At 35.2% G+C, this 14,904-nt stretch overlaps 3 protein-coding genes across 4 annotated transcripts; all 3 read right to left on the minus strand.

Annotated features, from left to right (window-relative positions):
• Nucleotides 1-189: 189 nt before the first annotated feature.
• LOC106371765 (probable galactinol--sucrose galactosyltransferase 6) lies at nucleotides 190-3,527 on the minus strand. Of its 2 annotated transcripts, none has more exons than XM_013811865.3 (6): nucleotides 3,309-3,527; nucleotides 3,167-3,215; nucleotides 1,761-3,097; nucleotides 1,234-1,443; nucleotides 1,010-1,144; nucleotides 190-933 (listed from the first exon to the last, which is right to left on the minus strand). In XM_013811865.3, exons 3-6 carry the CDS (start codon nucleotides 3,041-3,043, stop codon nucleotides 327-329), a joined length of 2,235 nt encoding a protein of 744 aa, XP_013667319.2. In that variant the 5' UTR covers nucleotides 3,044-3,097; nucleotides 3,167-3,215; nucleotides 3,309-3,527; the 3' UTR covers nucleotides 190-326. The 2 variants fall into 2 exon arrangements, with proteins under 2 accessions (XP_013667319.2, XP_013667320.2); XM_013811866.3 differs by having other exon boundaries at nucleotides 3,167-3,231; nucleotides 3,309-3,517.
• A 3,218-nt stretch (nucleotides 3,528-6,745) lies between these two features.
• LOC106371766 (floral homeotic protein PISTILLATA) lies at nucleotides 6,746-9,181 on the minus strand. The gene is made up of 6 exons (XM_013811867.3): nucleotides 8,784-9,181; nucleotides 7,722-7,783; nucleotides 7,476-7,575; nucleotides 7,352-7,381; nucleotides 7,216-7,260; nucleotides 6,746-7,104 (listed from the first exon to the last, which is right to left on the minus strand). The coding sequence occupies exons 1-6, from the start codon at nucleotides 9,036-9,038 to the stop codon at nucleotides 6,970-6,972; spliced, it is 627 nt and encodes a 208-aa protein (XP_013667321.2). The 5' UTR covers nucleotides 9,039-9,181; the 3' UTR covers nucleotides 6,746-6,969.
• A 1,269-nt stretch (nucleotides 9,182-10,450) lies between these two features.
• LOC106371768 (umecyanin-like) lies at nucleotides 10,451-12,425 on the minus strand. The gene is made up of 2 exons (XM_013811871.3): nucleotides 12,124-12,425; nucleotides 10,451-11,092 (listed from the first exon to the last, which is right to left on the minus strand). The coding sequence occupies exons 1-2, from the start codon at nucleotides 12,290-12,292 to the stop codon at nucleotides 10,725-10,727; spliced, it is 537 nt and encodes a 178-aa protein (XP_013667325.2). The 5' UTR covers nucleotides 12,293-12,425; the 3' UTR covers nucleotides 10,451-10,724.
• Nucleotides 12,426-14,904: the final 2,479 nt, after the last annotated feature.

A 14,904-nucleotide genomic window follows, 5' to 3' on the forward strand; every position in this document is an offset into this window, starting at 1 on the left:
TTGATAAATTACTTCATAATTCATTGTTATTGAAAAAATAAGCTGTAAATTTTTATAATGCGTCTAGTGATTTTAGAATATTTTAATGCCGCTTTTCTGTTAAAAATAATATTGATGGTTTTAGGGATTTTGAAATGGTTTAACTACAACTAAAATAAATTCTCAGTTTATCTAAAATCATCTTAAGACTTATTGAAAATCAAATTACTTCAATAACTAGATTGAATACAACACCATAAGTAGCTACAACAATAACCAAACCGTTTACATATAATGATGTAATGAATATTGTTTGAATCACTCTTACAAGTTACAAGCTAAGATTTTCATAACTGAACTTCGACCACATGTAATCTTTTGGTCTCTGAAGGCATCTTGTCCAACTCAAAAGTGACCAAACCAGATGAGACGTCATACTCAAACGCGATCTCACTTGACTCAACAACGCATCTACTAGGCTTAACCGATGAGTACGCTCCGAACTTACCACATCCTTTAACTTCCATCATTACTTTCATCTTCTCACCATCATATCTAAGTCCCTCGACAGCTCCTCCCGAGTTGTACATGTTCACAAGACCAAGCGGAGCAAACGAGACACCATCCGTAGTAGCCAGATGATTAATAGGACTCACAGTGAAGATCTCATGCTCACGGATCCTCAATGAGATCGGGAGAGACGCGTTGTATGGCATAACGTTGAGTTCGCCTCTGCTCTGAGAGTAAACAGCACAGTCTCCATTCCAGGTCGCTGGATCAGTGGAGGCTTCGGATATCAAATGCACATCACGACCACGAATGGAGCCAGTGATGCAATCAGTTTTCGTCTGGTGGAATATGTTTTTTCTTTCTGTGCTACTCCAAGCAGCTCCTTGGCAATTATACACGCCAAGTACTCCAGTGTACTTGTTCATGTTCCATATCTTTAACAAACTGAAACCAAACAATGCACAAGTAAGAAAATAAGCAACACAGACTACTTATCTTTATAAGCCAATCTGCTTATTACCTGACACCATCTCGAGCAGGATCTGTGAACAAACAATCACGAGTTGGTCTACCAGGCAATCTAGCACGAAGGATTGATCCATCAGGCAACACAAGCTTTCTTAGAAGATCAAAGTTGTGTTTTCCAGGAGCATCACTACTCATCAAGAACAGAGAGAGACAAACAAATAAGTAAACAGTGTTGAGTTTGCAATCATTAAAATGGATTTTTGAGAGATCTGTTACCTAACGTAAATAGGTCCACCACTGATGGCCCTAGCAGAGGCATGATACTCTGCAGCAGGGTGCACGGAGTGGAACATGTCCCAGTCAGGCAGCATAAACTCTCCCAAGAACACACTGTTGTATGCAACCGAGGCAATGTGGATGGTGTGAGACACCGGATCACGTGGGTAGAAATCATCTGATGCTCTAATCACAGCTGCTTGCTTGGAGCTGCATCACCACCAATCAATTTCAAAAAGTTTATACTCAAACCAAAACACAAATTAATACTCCCTCCATTTTTAATATTTTTGATAATTTTTTTCAGGTTCCAAACTATATAAATTTCAATTTTCAATACAAAATTTATTGTTTTTATATTATATGACCAATTCTATTATGCAGTTTATTTTATCAATTAAATGAATAATTAGTGATATTTTTGTATAAAGATATAAGAAATTAAAAGTTTTCTTAATTTGTATACACAATTCTAAAACGTCATCTATTAAAAAACGGAATGAGTAAAAGAAAATGCAAAGACTTACCAGTAGAGAGCATCTGTGTTATGGCTCATACAAGCAATGCAACCATTGTCAGGGAAGTTCTTAGCAACAGAGGAATCAAGAGCTTGGTGATACTGACGCGTTAACTCGACCCGACCACCTAACCCACCACCAAGAGTCTCCAATATACACTGCACATCAACTTTCACACCGTCCACACCAGCAGCAGCCAAGTAACTATGAAGCTCGTTGTAGAATCTATACACGTTCTTTGGGTTAACCAAACCCAACCCTTGAACCGCCATAACATCCGTCTCCCACGTCGGTTCGTTCTCCACCACACCTTTTGACACCATCGGATACTTCATGGAAGACCCGTATTCCTCCCCGGGTCGTACCCCGCCCCAGTAACCCGTTATTGCATGCCACACGTACACGTACTTCAGACCGTGTTTATTTTTAGCTATGTCGACTATGTTCTTGATCCCCTGTTTTGGGTCGTCCTTGTTCTTGAACTTTGCGTTCTCCTCGATCCCGGTTAACCGGAAAACCGGGTTCTCAACCGGGTTATCATCATCGTTCTCGACGGACTGCCAACCGTCGTCGATGATGACGAACTTCGGCGGCGTATCTCCGGCGGTGAGAGACTTAAGCCCTTCCTCGACGCCTTCTTGAGTAACCTCCTGGTAAAACGCGTCCCAAGTGCACCACCCGAAGTAGTCAACGATCCCCGGGAGCTTCTTCTCGTGACGTTGACGGAAACTCTTGAGATGCAACTTAACGGCGTGGATTGCGTCCGTTATCGTCTGAAACGGATCAGTGCCGGCGTGAATATATAAAGAGTGAGTAAACGACGACGTTTTAGTGTCGGAGTCGCCGCTCTCCAAACAGAGCTCCACCTCGTCGTTAACGTTTCCTTGTAGACACGAACGGAACGAGCCTTCTATTAACGGCAAGAAAACGGTGTAGAGTTTCTGGTTGGTTTCGTCAACGCCGTCAGGCTCCAGGTGGGACCCGCTGTTAGATTCGGTTAATAGGAACTGCGTCTCTAGAGGGATGTCCCGGCCCAGTTGGCCCATTCTCTGGGCCATCCACCAGAGCTTGAACCGGAAACAAGACATGAACCGGGAATCGTGAAGCTTACCGATCGGTACGATGTGGTTACTCTGTTCTGTGTCGAATACAGCTCCGAGGAAGACTCCTTCGACCGGTCCGGCCTCTGATGCTGACGTCGTGATGACATTGTCTGGTAAACCGGTTAGAACCGTACGGTTTTTGATGATTAGATTCCCGTCGGAGATTCCAACCGCCGGTTTAATCGTCATCTCTTCTTCCTTTTCTCTGTAACTCCTCTTCAACGGCGAGGCTGCCTCGCTTCTCTGTAAAAGATTCGATTTTTAGATTCAGAGTTCTCAATTGAGCAGATCAGATCCAAAGAGAAACGGTACCTTATACGAACAGGAATGGAATCGTCGAGAAGGTGAAGAAGAACAATGCCTGCGATATCCAAGACATGGAGTATCAAGAACGAGGCTGTTAGACGTGGAATCTAAATATTGAATATAAGAGAGAATGAAGAAGATGCAATACCAGAAGACAGACGAAGCTGTGATGAGAGAATGCGAGCTTGAGGTTTTGATTTCAATTGAAGATAAGATGAAGATGAAGATGAGAAACGATATGTGAGAGAGTGAAACAGAGGATGAACCCTTTTTATACTGTTAATTCCATTGAAACATCCTTGTGATGCCATTGTTTTCTTTCTCTCTCTCTCTTTTCTTCCTTGCTGCTGAGTTATTTTTACAAGTTTCTCAGTCTAACTATTTATCCGATTCCACCGTATTTTAATTAATTTTTTATTTTATTAAATGGGTAATACTCCTTTAACACGCATCTTTTGATTTCTTTTTGTATCGTGCAAGACGTATATTAATTGTATTTGCTTTTGTAAATCACAGTATTGATTATTCAACATGTTTCAGGTGATAATCTTTCATGTTTAAGAAGCTACGAGAGGCGTCGTCAAAGTTTCGCTCTCACATTCTTGTAGGTTCGGTAAGATTATCTCTAACCCAACTCTATAATAAAGATCTATAAAATAGAGAAAAAAATAAAAATAGTATTTTTCTCCAATGTATTCCTCTATAATAGAGAAATTTTATATTTACTTCTATAAATAAAAAAATACTTTTTTTTTTTTTAGAAAAAAAATAACATTCATCTATTTATAAAGATAAATATAATATTTTTCTATTATAGAGAAACACGTTAAAGTAAAAATATTATTTCTATTTTTTCTTTTATTTAGAGATGGGTTAGAGATACAAAAACGACTCGCGAGAGAGAAGAGCTTACAAAACGCGATTGAATTAACCCCGGCGTCCGGTGGCGCGTGACGGCGCGTGCCGACGCCGGAGGCACCTTCCACCTCACTTTTTGCTTTCTAGTTTGCTTCCTCGACAGATCTGTTCTCTCGTCGTCTTGTTCGTTTCTCTGGTGTGAGGTCTCGTTTATGGATAGATCTGCCCTCAAGGTTTTTCGGACCGGAGATGCGTCAGCCATGGCTGGAGGTGCGACGCGACAGATTGTAGCAGTCTCTGCTGAGGGGAGTCGGAGTTTATGGGTCTTGAGAGCTTTCATTTTTCAATTTTCTGGATCTCTCGTGTAGTGATCTTCATGTGTGGGATGAGTCTGATGAACAGTCCGGTTGTTTCTGTGACGGGTAAGCAGAGCTGATGACGTTTTAGTTCGTCTATGGTGTTTGGAGCAGTGGTATCCTTGGATCCCTTGCCTTCCGGTTTCAGTCCGTTGACGTTTATTGACTTTTGGCGTCCCGTTAACCAAAAAAGTGGTGTTTAAGTAAGGTTTTGTGAGAGTTGACTTAGCAGGTTTATTTCAAATGGAGGAGGTTACAGTGGTCGCTTGCCGTTTCGGTTGGAATTTTTGATTGGCAAGGCTTCATCTTTATGGAGTTTGTTCGGGCTTCTATCTAAGAGTTAGTGGGCGCTTAAAGCGTCACATCCGTATCCGAAGATTGTGTGAACCGGGTAGAGGTTCGTTCTGTCGGATTATGAAGTCGTAGAGTCTTGGTATCTTGGACGTTATCGTATGGCGGGCATGAGCAGCAGCGGTAAGTCGTGGTGTTGGGGTGTAGGAAGTGGAGTTTCTCGTGTGGCGGGCTATTGGCAGCAGCGATAAACAATTCTCGTTCACTGACCTATTCTTAGTTCTAAATTTTGCTAAGTCAACTTGTTACGTCCTTTAGGTAGTTGAAAGTTGAGTATCTAGTTTTTCTTCTGGTTTTACTCAGTTGTTGTATTGCAGTAAGGTACCCCGGAGTGGGTTTAAGTCGCCGCCATCATGTGGGCTTTAGTGTCTGGGGACTACCTTTTATCCGCCAGTTGTTGTATTAAAATGTGAACTTTATTTGGAATGAATTTCATCAGATGGAAAAAAAAAAGAGATGGGTTAGATCATCTCCAACCCATTGCTATTTTCACCTCTATAATAGCATTTAGAGGTGAAAATGCTCCAACCCACCTCTATTTCTTCCTCTATAATAGAGATCTCTATTTTTTCCTCTATTTATAGAGGAAGAAATAGCATTCCTCTATTTTTTATTCTATATTTTAGAGATTGCTATTTTAGGGAAATACATTGGAGTATATCTCACTTCTATTATAGAGTTCTCCTATTTTAGAGGTGAAAATAACAAAATACATTGGAGATGGTCTTAGAGATCGTCTGACAACAAATAACTAAGATTAAAAGTTAGATCTGTCCGTTGACAAGTTAGAATCAAGGATTAGGTTGCCACGTGGGATATATGCTGTAACATCGGGTTAAAAGAAGTTCCCATTGGTCCGCATGTTGACGAAACTTGAGAGATTCAAAGATTTTTTAGGGGCTTTAAGATATTTTTGCACGACCGTCGTACGTGTTATCAATATATTATCACGAGATAAATCTAATTTTCTTTAACTAAAAGTCTAAAAATAGATAGATGTTTGTTGTTGACAAAAAAAAAAAATAGATGTTTGTTAACAAAAAAAGAAGCAAGAAAAGAAGAAAAAAGATAAGAGGTTTTACTTGTAACGAGTTTGCCGATGGATATTTTAATGGATTTTTCAGCATTTAACATTGTAAAAAATGAGATTAGTATAAATCGATATGAGTTTATAGAAAGACATCAACACAAGTGGCTCAATTATCTTCGCAGTTCAACTTGCTTCAACAATACCGATGTTGTGCGGTCGTGTGGGCCCCCACAGTTCCATGATATTATAGAAATTAGAAAATGGCATTCTGTTCAGATAATATGAGAGAGAGCACTACACGAAAAGTAATAATTTGATGTTTCTTTCTGTATTTATTTGTTTGCAACTGATGTATACACATATATAAAATACAGAAAATGAAGTATTTGGCGATGCATGATTCGCTTGCAACGAATGATTTGCTCAGACAGTGATTGGGAAAACAAATCAACTTGTGTTTTTCTATGAGAAAAGAAGCTAGATAATTGTCCCAATTGGACCCAATGGGTTCACACACCCTCATGGCCTCATGCATGAGTTGGCGGATAAGAGACTGCCAGAAACTACTATATGCATAAAAAGTTTACATAAATATCTTTAACCTATCAAGAGAGAGAAACAGAAATGATTAAAACAAATGAAAGCAGTAAACATCAATCACTGGCAAAGAGTGTTAAGGGTTCTAGCTAGTAGAATATGGAGAATATGAAGCATCCAAAGTTCCCCAAAGAATAAGAGGATTATAACTTAGCCTAAAACCTAATCACATTATACAGCTTAAATTCCCACTAACTAAATAATGGTCCATCAACACATTATATTAATCCCTACATGTGATCCGAGAACATTCTAACACAGAAGCTAATTATATATTTTCAACAAACAAAAAAGTCGTTAAGAAACAAAAAGTCTCCTTAAGAATAAAACCGGATTGTAACTCAACAAGGAATCATTTGTTTTTTTTTTTTGGTAATCATGTTAAAAGAATCATTAGTTTTAACACAAAAGCAACTAGTTTTAAACGTTGAAGCATACAACACAACCAAACACATAGAGTTCATAAGCAAGCAACACACATATAAGCTTAAGTAAAAAAGTAGGATAGAGAGTATATATGTGGCTCGAGACTGAAGGGACACACAATTATAAAGACAATTTAAAGGACCAGAGATAGATAGTAGATTGGTCATGAGATTTGCTAATCTCAAATATGATCAATCGATGACCAAAGACATAATCTTTTCCTGAAGATTTGGCTGAATCGGCTGAACTCTATATCCAAATTGCGCATCATGATCTCTCATCATCATTCCTCTTGCGTTGCTAGCTATTTCCATCTCTTGCTGTTGCTGCAATTTCCAAACCATATCCATATATCTCAAGCACACATTAACATACCAATATACAGTTTCAAACCAAACCAAGGGCTTAATGAATAAATGACCATCACTTATATATACCAGCTGGAAACTGAGTTGCCGATTCTCCTCTACCATCATTTTCTCCTGCCACAATTTTTTTTGATATAAACATCAATATATATATGTTAACCAGAAAGCTCGATAGTAAAGTACAAAATCGGTTATATATGCTCACATTTCTCTTTTTTGTCATAAGGTACTCCATCTGTGCCAAGCAGACCAAGTTAAGAGTTAATTGTGGACTTTGATTTATATATTTATATATAGATTAATGTGCATGTGTATGAATGTATACGTGCCTGGTGGTCTCGGACTTTGTCGAGGCCATGTTCAACGGCATGCTCTACGGCCATCAGGTTTTTTAAGTTGAGAGACTGTATATCTTCCCCTTTCAAATGCCTGTACTGATCACAGTTTTTATGCATTTTATCATTCATGCTGATATTTCAAAGATTTTTTTATTTAGCTGTTTTATAAATACTTATGTAAATATATAAAAATATTATTTTTTTAAATATATGAAAATATGTAGGGTGGAGATTGACCTGAGCTCCAGTTGTAAGCTATCATTCTCCTTTTTGATCTTATCAATCTCATTGCTGAGGTTCTGGACACCAAATAATGACAAAACACTAAACATAAATATATGTCTCACAAAATTATTGAAGAAATCTGGTTATTCATGAGAAGCCATTCATGTTTTATGCACAACATAAATATAGTGAGTGATATCATATATGTAAAAAGTATACACATAACAATAACTTAAATGGTAGCCGTTCGTAAAAAAAAAAAAAAAACTTAAATGGTATACAACCCTCTGTATGCTGCTTATTTTATAAAGATAGCATTCAGTTTGTTGGAACTAAGCTTATGATTGTCAGAACTAATTAATAATATTTGGAGTAAAATCAGTCGTTTTAAAGAGTAATTAAAGAGTAGTATTTCCCAGTTTTCAATCACCCATGTAAAATCAGTAAACTGTTCAGACATTAGTATTTATATCACATCCCAAATTTCCTCTCGCCAACCTCACACCTTGAAATGGAATCACTCATAGATCTAACTAGCTCTCTCTAAGATTTTGTCTTGGTTGTTTCAAAACACAGTTGGTGAAAACATTTAGATATATTCTTTACAATATATTCAAGATCCTACAAATTAAGCATGAATAAAAGAAAAACAATGGAAAGAAGAGAATAACTTCCATGTTTCGTGGCTCCATGTCTTGTTTTTTTTTTAAAACAATTGTTGGGTTTTGTTGAGTACAAGAGAATCAATAAAGAGGCTGGAAGGCTAGACACACAAAGAAAACTTAATTTGTAGATCTGCATTTAGGGTTCGAGAGGTTTTCCATTTTGGCATGTTTTGGGAAAATAAAATTAAATAACCCCGTTTCATGATATTTAGCACAGAATATCTGTTGTTAAAAAAAGCACAGAATATTTGTTCTTGAGACAAAAACACTAAAGTAGATCTGTATCTAGGGTTGAAAATTCATGGGTTTTCTGACATGTTTTCGGCAAAGAAATTGAAAACCCATGATTCTGGCTATAATATTTTTTGAGACTAAGAAACTTTAGATTATATAAAAAGAGAGTTAGTACCTCATGCTTAGCATCCCATAGTTTATTGCCAGATAACTTCTGGTATTGGTCCAACATAGCACCAAGATCCATGGAAGGACAACAATAATCAGTCATCTTACCATTACTTGCGAAGACTATGAGAGCAACTTTTGCATCACACAGAACTGTGATCTCTTTCGCCTTCTTAACCAACCCATTCCTCCTCTTTGAGAACGTCAAAACTCTGTTGTTTACGTTCTCTATCCTCTTTATCTCTATCTTCCCTCTTCCCATCTTTCTCTCTCTCTAGTTCTCTTTTCTCTGTTTTAGGGCTTGCTATGAGAAATTGTTAAGACATGGAAGCGAGGATATGTGGTTTATATGGAGAAGAAAAGGAGGAGCATTGGTCTCAAAGGAACATTGATGAGAGAGATAGAGAGAACGTATTTCATTAATCTATATGTGAAGTGAGACTTTGACAGTTTGGGATGGAAAACAAAGCTACTTTCGTGATGGCACAGTAATGGAAGGCTTGTTTTTGTGGTTCTCTTATCACACTTAGTCACATAGCCAACTCTATTATCCCTCCTATTTACACTAGCAAGAAATAAAACTTTGAAGTAACGCAAAAATCAAGTAGAAACATAATTAGTTAATTTGCTTAACATTCTTTGCCTGTGGCTGTGATTGATGTTTATTGCTTTCATCTGATTTGATCATATCTGTCTCTCTCTTGATAGGTTAAACTGTTGTTTCTAACCTCTGGTCTCTTCCTTATATGTATTTTTCCGATGCACTGAAGATGGAGATTAATTTGAAATTGCAAAAAATAAAAGGAACATTTTTTTTCAAAGACCAATTTTCATATAAATCACTTTGCAGAAAATATCCATTTTTAGGTAGCAAACAAAATTAAACAGAAGCGAGATAATTGTTGCAATTTGTAGTCTTGTAGATTTAAAGTCAAGAGCTCAGTTGAAATTATAACTACTTCTTTCACAGGTTCTTACTTTGGTCATTCCAAGACTTGCTATTACAAGAACTCTATGTCCATATATAGGTCTTATCGAATATTGTAGCTACACTATATTAATCAAACATATTAAATTATCGAAATATGAAGATATCATGTTGACAAAGAAGTGAGTGAAACAAATTGATTTGAAGTTAAATCAAGATTGATAAGAAAGAAACAACAAGAGTAAAGAAGCACTGAAATTACCAAAGACTTTGCTATAACCATTGGAAGTTATCATGCTTAATTATTAAGGGAAAAATGTCATTGCTTGTCGAAAAAAAGTTTATGGTTTTCTGATTCACGTCAATCGGATACGTGTCAAGGTCTTGTGCAAGTTTCTGGTCTTCTGTAGTAGGTAGTACTACTTGTTTGCTATAGACCGTTTATATGATATTCGCGATTTCGCGGTAACCAAATCGTTTAATCAAAGTTTAAGCGTTTATTAAATAACTTTTTTTTTGGTAATCAATTTATTAGATAAATTTTTATATTAGATAACATTAAAGCATATACATTACTAGGAAATTGTCTTCCCGTAAATATCCATGACTAATGGTTTATGAGAGATTCACGAGAGAGAGTCATATTGGTATTGAAAAAACGTAGATAGTTTACAAAAAAAAAAAAAAACGTAGATCGTGTATATATGTTCAATAAAATTTATAAACATGGGTTCAGAACCGGTTAATGTTTCAGATCCGTGAGTGATTGATATATTTAGAAGGCAAAGTTGTTTACATAATACAAGAAAACACTTAAACAAACTGGATCAAGAAGATGACATGTACACACCATTCCATGAAATATGATGAAATATATATATCGATGATGTGGAAAATCAATCTTAAAATTATAACCTAGTTATCATATGTCTCTACAATGACGATTTTTATTCCCATAAAGAAAATGCATGAATGTTAAACTACGTACTTTCCTCAGTATTCCGATCGATCGAATCTAACTCAAAAGAGAGCAACAACAGCAGAAACGAAGGCGACCAAAAAAGAGGCACTACCACCTAATGTAGAAGCGGCACTTCCAGCCGTAGGTGTTGTAGTAGTAGTCGTCCCGGCTCCTGGGGTGGTGGGAGTGGTTCCTCCAGCAGCAGGGGTGGTAGCACCACCAGCACCAACTACGTTGATGGCAAGTTTTTGACCAAAGCGGCAATGGTCACCGAAGGTGCATATGTAGTATTGTGGTCCGGTGGTGTTTAGTATAATTTTGACCGGAGGAGTCATCATGACGCTGAGGGGTTTCTCTTTCACGCAGTTCTCATATGCATCTTTTGTTACAACAGCCACATCATGTCTCCCAGCGGTGAAATCAAATTCTGTAATAATAATATACAAAAACTTGTTATTAATATAGCAATTAAAAATGACGCACATAGTCAGCGCAATGTTGATTGATATGTCCTGTCCTAGTTGAAAATATCCTATAACTTACTGAAAAAATATGGTTTACGTTGATGAACTAAATTAAGTTAGTAGTGTATACTTATAAGAGGATGTTCAATAAAATACTAGGCGGCAATTAAATGTTTTACAGAAAACAAATACATAGGCAGTTTAGGCACTATGTAGATCGACTTTAAAAATAAAAAAATCGATTCTTTTATATCCAATTCATCTACGTACTAATTTTTAGAACACTGTTGATGATGAACTTCCAAAATATAATAGTTCTATTATCATTAAGGAAATTTTAAGTGGAAATAAAAATAAATAAAAGAAGTATTATCCATTAGATAGGCGTAACTAATTTTATCTATTTCTTTGATTGAAATATATTAAATCAACTTGTATTAAAAAAAATTAAAAATATTAAAATTGTATAATATTATCAAAAAGTAAAACTAAACAATATTTCTATAATTTTAGATATATAAAAATTATTAATGATATTACGATTAAAAAATTATATTAAAAAAAATATAGAAAGGTTTGAAAAACTTTTTTAGTAATAAAAATTGCATAATTATAAGAAAGAAAAAAATAATATTTCAAAATTTGTAAAATATTGTTAATATTTTTATTATTATATTATCTAATGTTATATTTAAAAATTTACTTAATTGATAATATATGAATTATTACCATATTCTAAAAAGTTTACAAAAAAATAAATTAACATTAAATATAATTATATTTATCACATTTAGTTATAAACCATGTCATCATTTTTTAGCATGTTGTATTACATCTTTTAGTGAAACTGATTATATAAAGGACACATAAAAAAATGTATGAAATCATTTTGCAAATAATGTTAGTAGATATAGACTATCAGTGTCAGTAGGTGAAAATTGGAAAAATATATTCAACAAAAAATTGAAAACAAAGACATAGCTAGTAAACTCACCAAGCTCGTCGCCTACACGGAACGTTTTACTGGCAGCCCATGTAGCATAGTACTTGGGATCGTTAGGTCTCGCCCATTCGGTATCATCACCAACATCGTAGTCCTCTGCGAAAACAACCGCAGCTAAAACCAAAAACATACATGTCACCGTTTTGAAAACTCCGGCCATCTTTGTGTTGTGTTGAAAAACTCAGGTCACCCCCTTTTTTTTCTTTTTTCTTGGTCGATAACTTGATAAACGTTGTCTTAAAAGATAAGTATTTAAGACCCTTTTCGATTTTTGTGTTTGTTATGGTTCAGAAAGTCTCAAAGGAGAGAGTTATTTATAAGGAGAAAGAGAGGTTTTCAAGGGGTCATTAACGCAAGATATGCGAAGACGCGTATACGTGTTTGGTAGTTGTTGAATAAATTCATATTGGATATTATCACCACCACCTTTGGTCAATATTTGCCTGCTTAGTTTCTCTTTTTTTCCAGAAAATTTGTTTGTTATTTTTAGCGCGTAAAGTATTGTCCATCCCTACACGTTGATCAAGTAAGAAAACGTGACTATTTACTATTTACTTTTGTCTTTTGATTATAAATCTTTTGTTCGTACTACATGTATGTAACATACTAATAATAATGGTAAAATAAACAACAAATGGAGAGGGCTTACAGAATGCTAAGAACATCTTCACTCTACCTCTATACTTTTTTTTTCTAAAAAGATACAAGAATTATAAAATAGAACAAGAGACTTCTTCAATGTATATTTTTCAAATAGAAAATGCTATTTATTACTGTAAATACAGAAATATACTATTTTCTTTAAAAAAAGGAAGTGAGCTGATCATATAAATATATATTTTACAAGAAAAATATAGAGATGAGTTAGAAATGTTCTATTGTTATGAAAAATGGTTAAAGGGTCAAAGGTCAGTGTATTTTGTTGTAATATTAGGTGTATTTATTTATTTTCAAAAATAAATATTAGGTGTGTTTATTATTTATAAACTATATGTCGACATAGGTAAATTGTACATGGATTAATCGTTAAATTTTTATATATATATTAGGGTTTTTTGCAAATTTGACCTACAACTTAAAGTCAAACACAAAACTAACCTCCCTTTTTTTTGAAAATTAGTTTTGCCCTATTCACCCCACAAGTTCATATAATTTACGAAAATGCAATCAATTTTTTTTCTTTTCGAAAATGACATCTTTACTCTCTCACCCTCATCATCTTCAAGTAATTACAAAATTGCCATTGATATCAATACCACAACCACCATGAACAACCAATTTGAAGCTCTTAATGCTCCCAAAATCGATTTACCCTTCTTCTTTTTCCATTCTTGTGAACTAAACACAACATATCTCTCACTTTCTCTCCACAATGAGCTAAAAAAACCCAAGATTTTGATTCTAAATTTTTTTATGGTTCATAGAGTCATAGAAGCTAACGATTCTGGGTGGGTGACTTTCGTTTGTGATTATGTGTGTTTGGAGAAGCCTTATGTATGCTAAGGAACTTATCTCACCAATTTAAGGTATGACATCGAGTTTTTTTCCAGATCTGTTCGTCAGACGACTTCCCAGGAAGTCGTCTGGCTGTAGACGACTTACCTGTAAGTCGTCTGGCTGTAGACGACTTACCTGGAAGTCGTCTGGTCAACGCAGAGGTTATTTTTGCAATTGACTTTGAAATCTGTAACCTGAGACGACTCAAAGTTAAGTCGTCTACTATTGTTTGGTTTCAAAAAAATTTCCAAAGAACCTAGACGACTTACATTTCAGTCGTCATAGGTTAGTTTTGCATTTGACTGGATAATTTCAGAAGTTTGACTTCCCCAGACGACTTACATTTTAGTTGTCTGGCGAAAATTAAAATAATAATATTTTTTTAAAAGTAAACGACTTACAATTAAGTAGTCATAGGTTAGTTTTGCAATTGAAAAAAAAATTTCAAGATTTAATTATACACAGACGACTTATAATTCAGTCGTCCACCAGACGACTTAATTGTAAGTCGTCCAGGATTTTTTTCCGAGATTCTGGTCAAACCTGGTAAATCCTGGACGACTTACATTTCAGTCGTCTCGTGGATGACTGAATTATAAGTCGTCTGTATATAATTAAATGTTGAAGTATTTTTTTTTCAATTGCAAAACTAACCTATGACGACTTAACTGTAAGTCGTCTACTTTTTAAAAAATATTATTATTTTAATTTTCACTAGATGACTGAAATGTAAGTCGTCCAAAAAGTCAAACTTCTGAAATAATCCAGTCAAATGCAAAATTAACCTCTGACGACTGAAATGTAAGTCGTCAAGCTTTTTTGGAGTTTTTTTTTAACCAAACAATAGTAGACGACTTAACTTTCAGTCGTCCGAAATAACAGATTTCAAAGTCAATTGCAAAAATAACCTCTGCGTTGACCAGACGACGTATAGTTTAGTCGTCTAGACAATTTAGATTGAAGTCGTCCGCGTCTTCTCTGCTAGTTTTTAAGTCTTCTACGTTAGTTTTTGAATAGCTTGTATTTTTAAGAGTGATAAGTAACTTCAAGATATGTAAAACTCATATTTACAAAATATGTTCTCTCCCTTAGGTTTACTAAATTTGACTAAGTTTTTCAACACAAACTTATAAAAAAATATGATATGCTTTGACTAGTTACTATTGTTTGTTTCCATCTCTTAAGTATTATTGTTATAGATAATAATGATGACTATTGTTATGAGTTGGAAGAAGGGTTAAATGCTTCTTAAAATATTGTATCAATATGAAGCTA

Source organism: Brassica napus, chromosome A10 (genome assembly GCF_020379485.1).
Source record: "Brassica napus cultivar Da-Ae chromosome A10, Da-Ae, whole genome shotgun sequence".
Lineage (NCBI taxonomy): Eukaryota > Viridiplantae > Streptophyta > Magnoliopsida > Brassicales > Brassicaceae > Brassica > Brassica napus.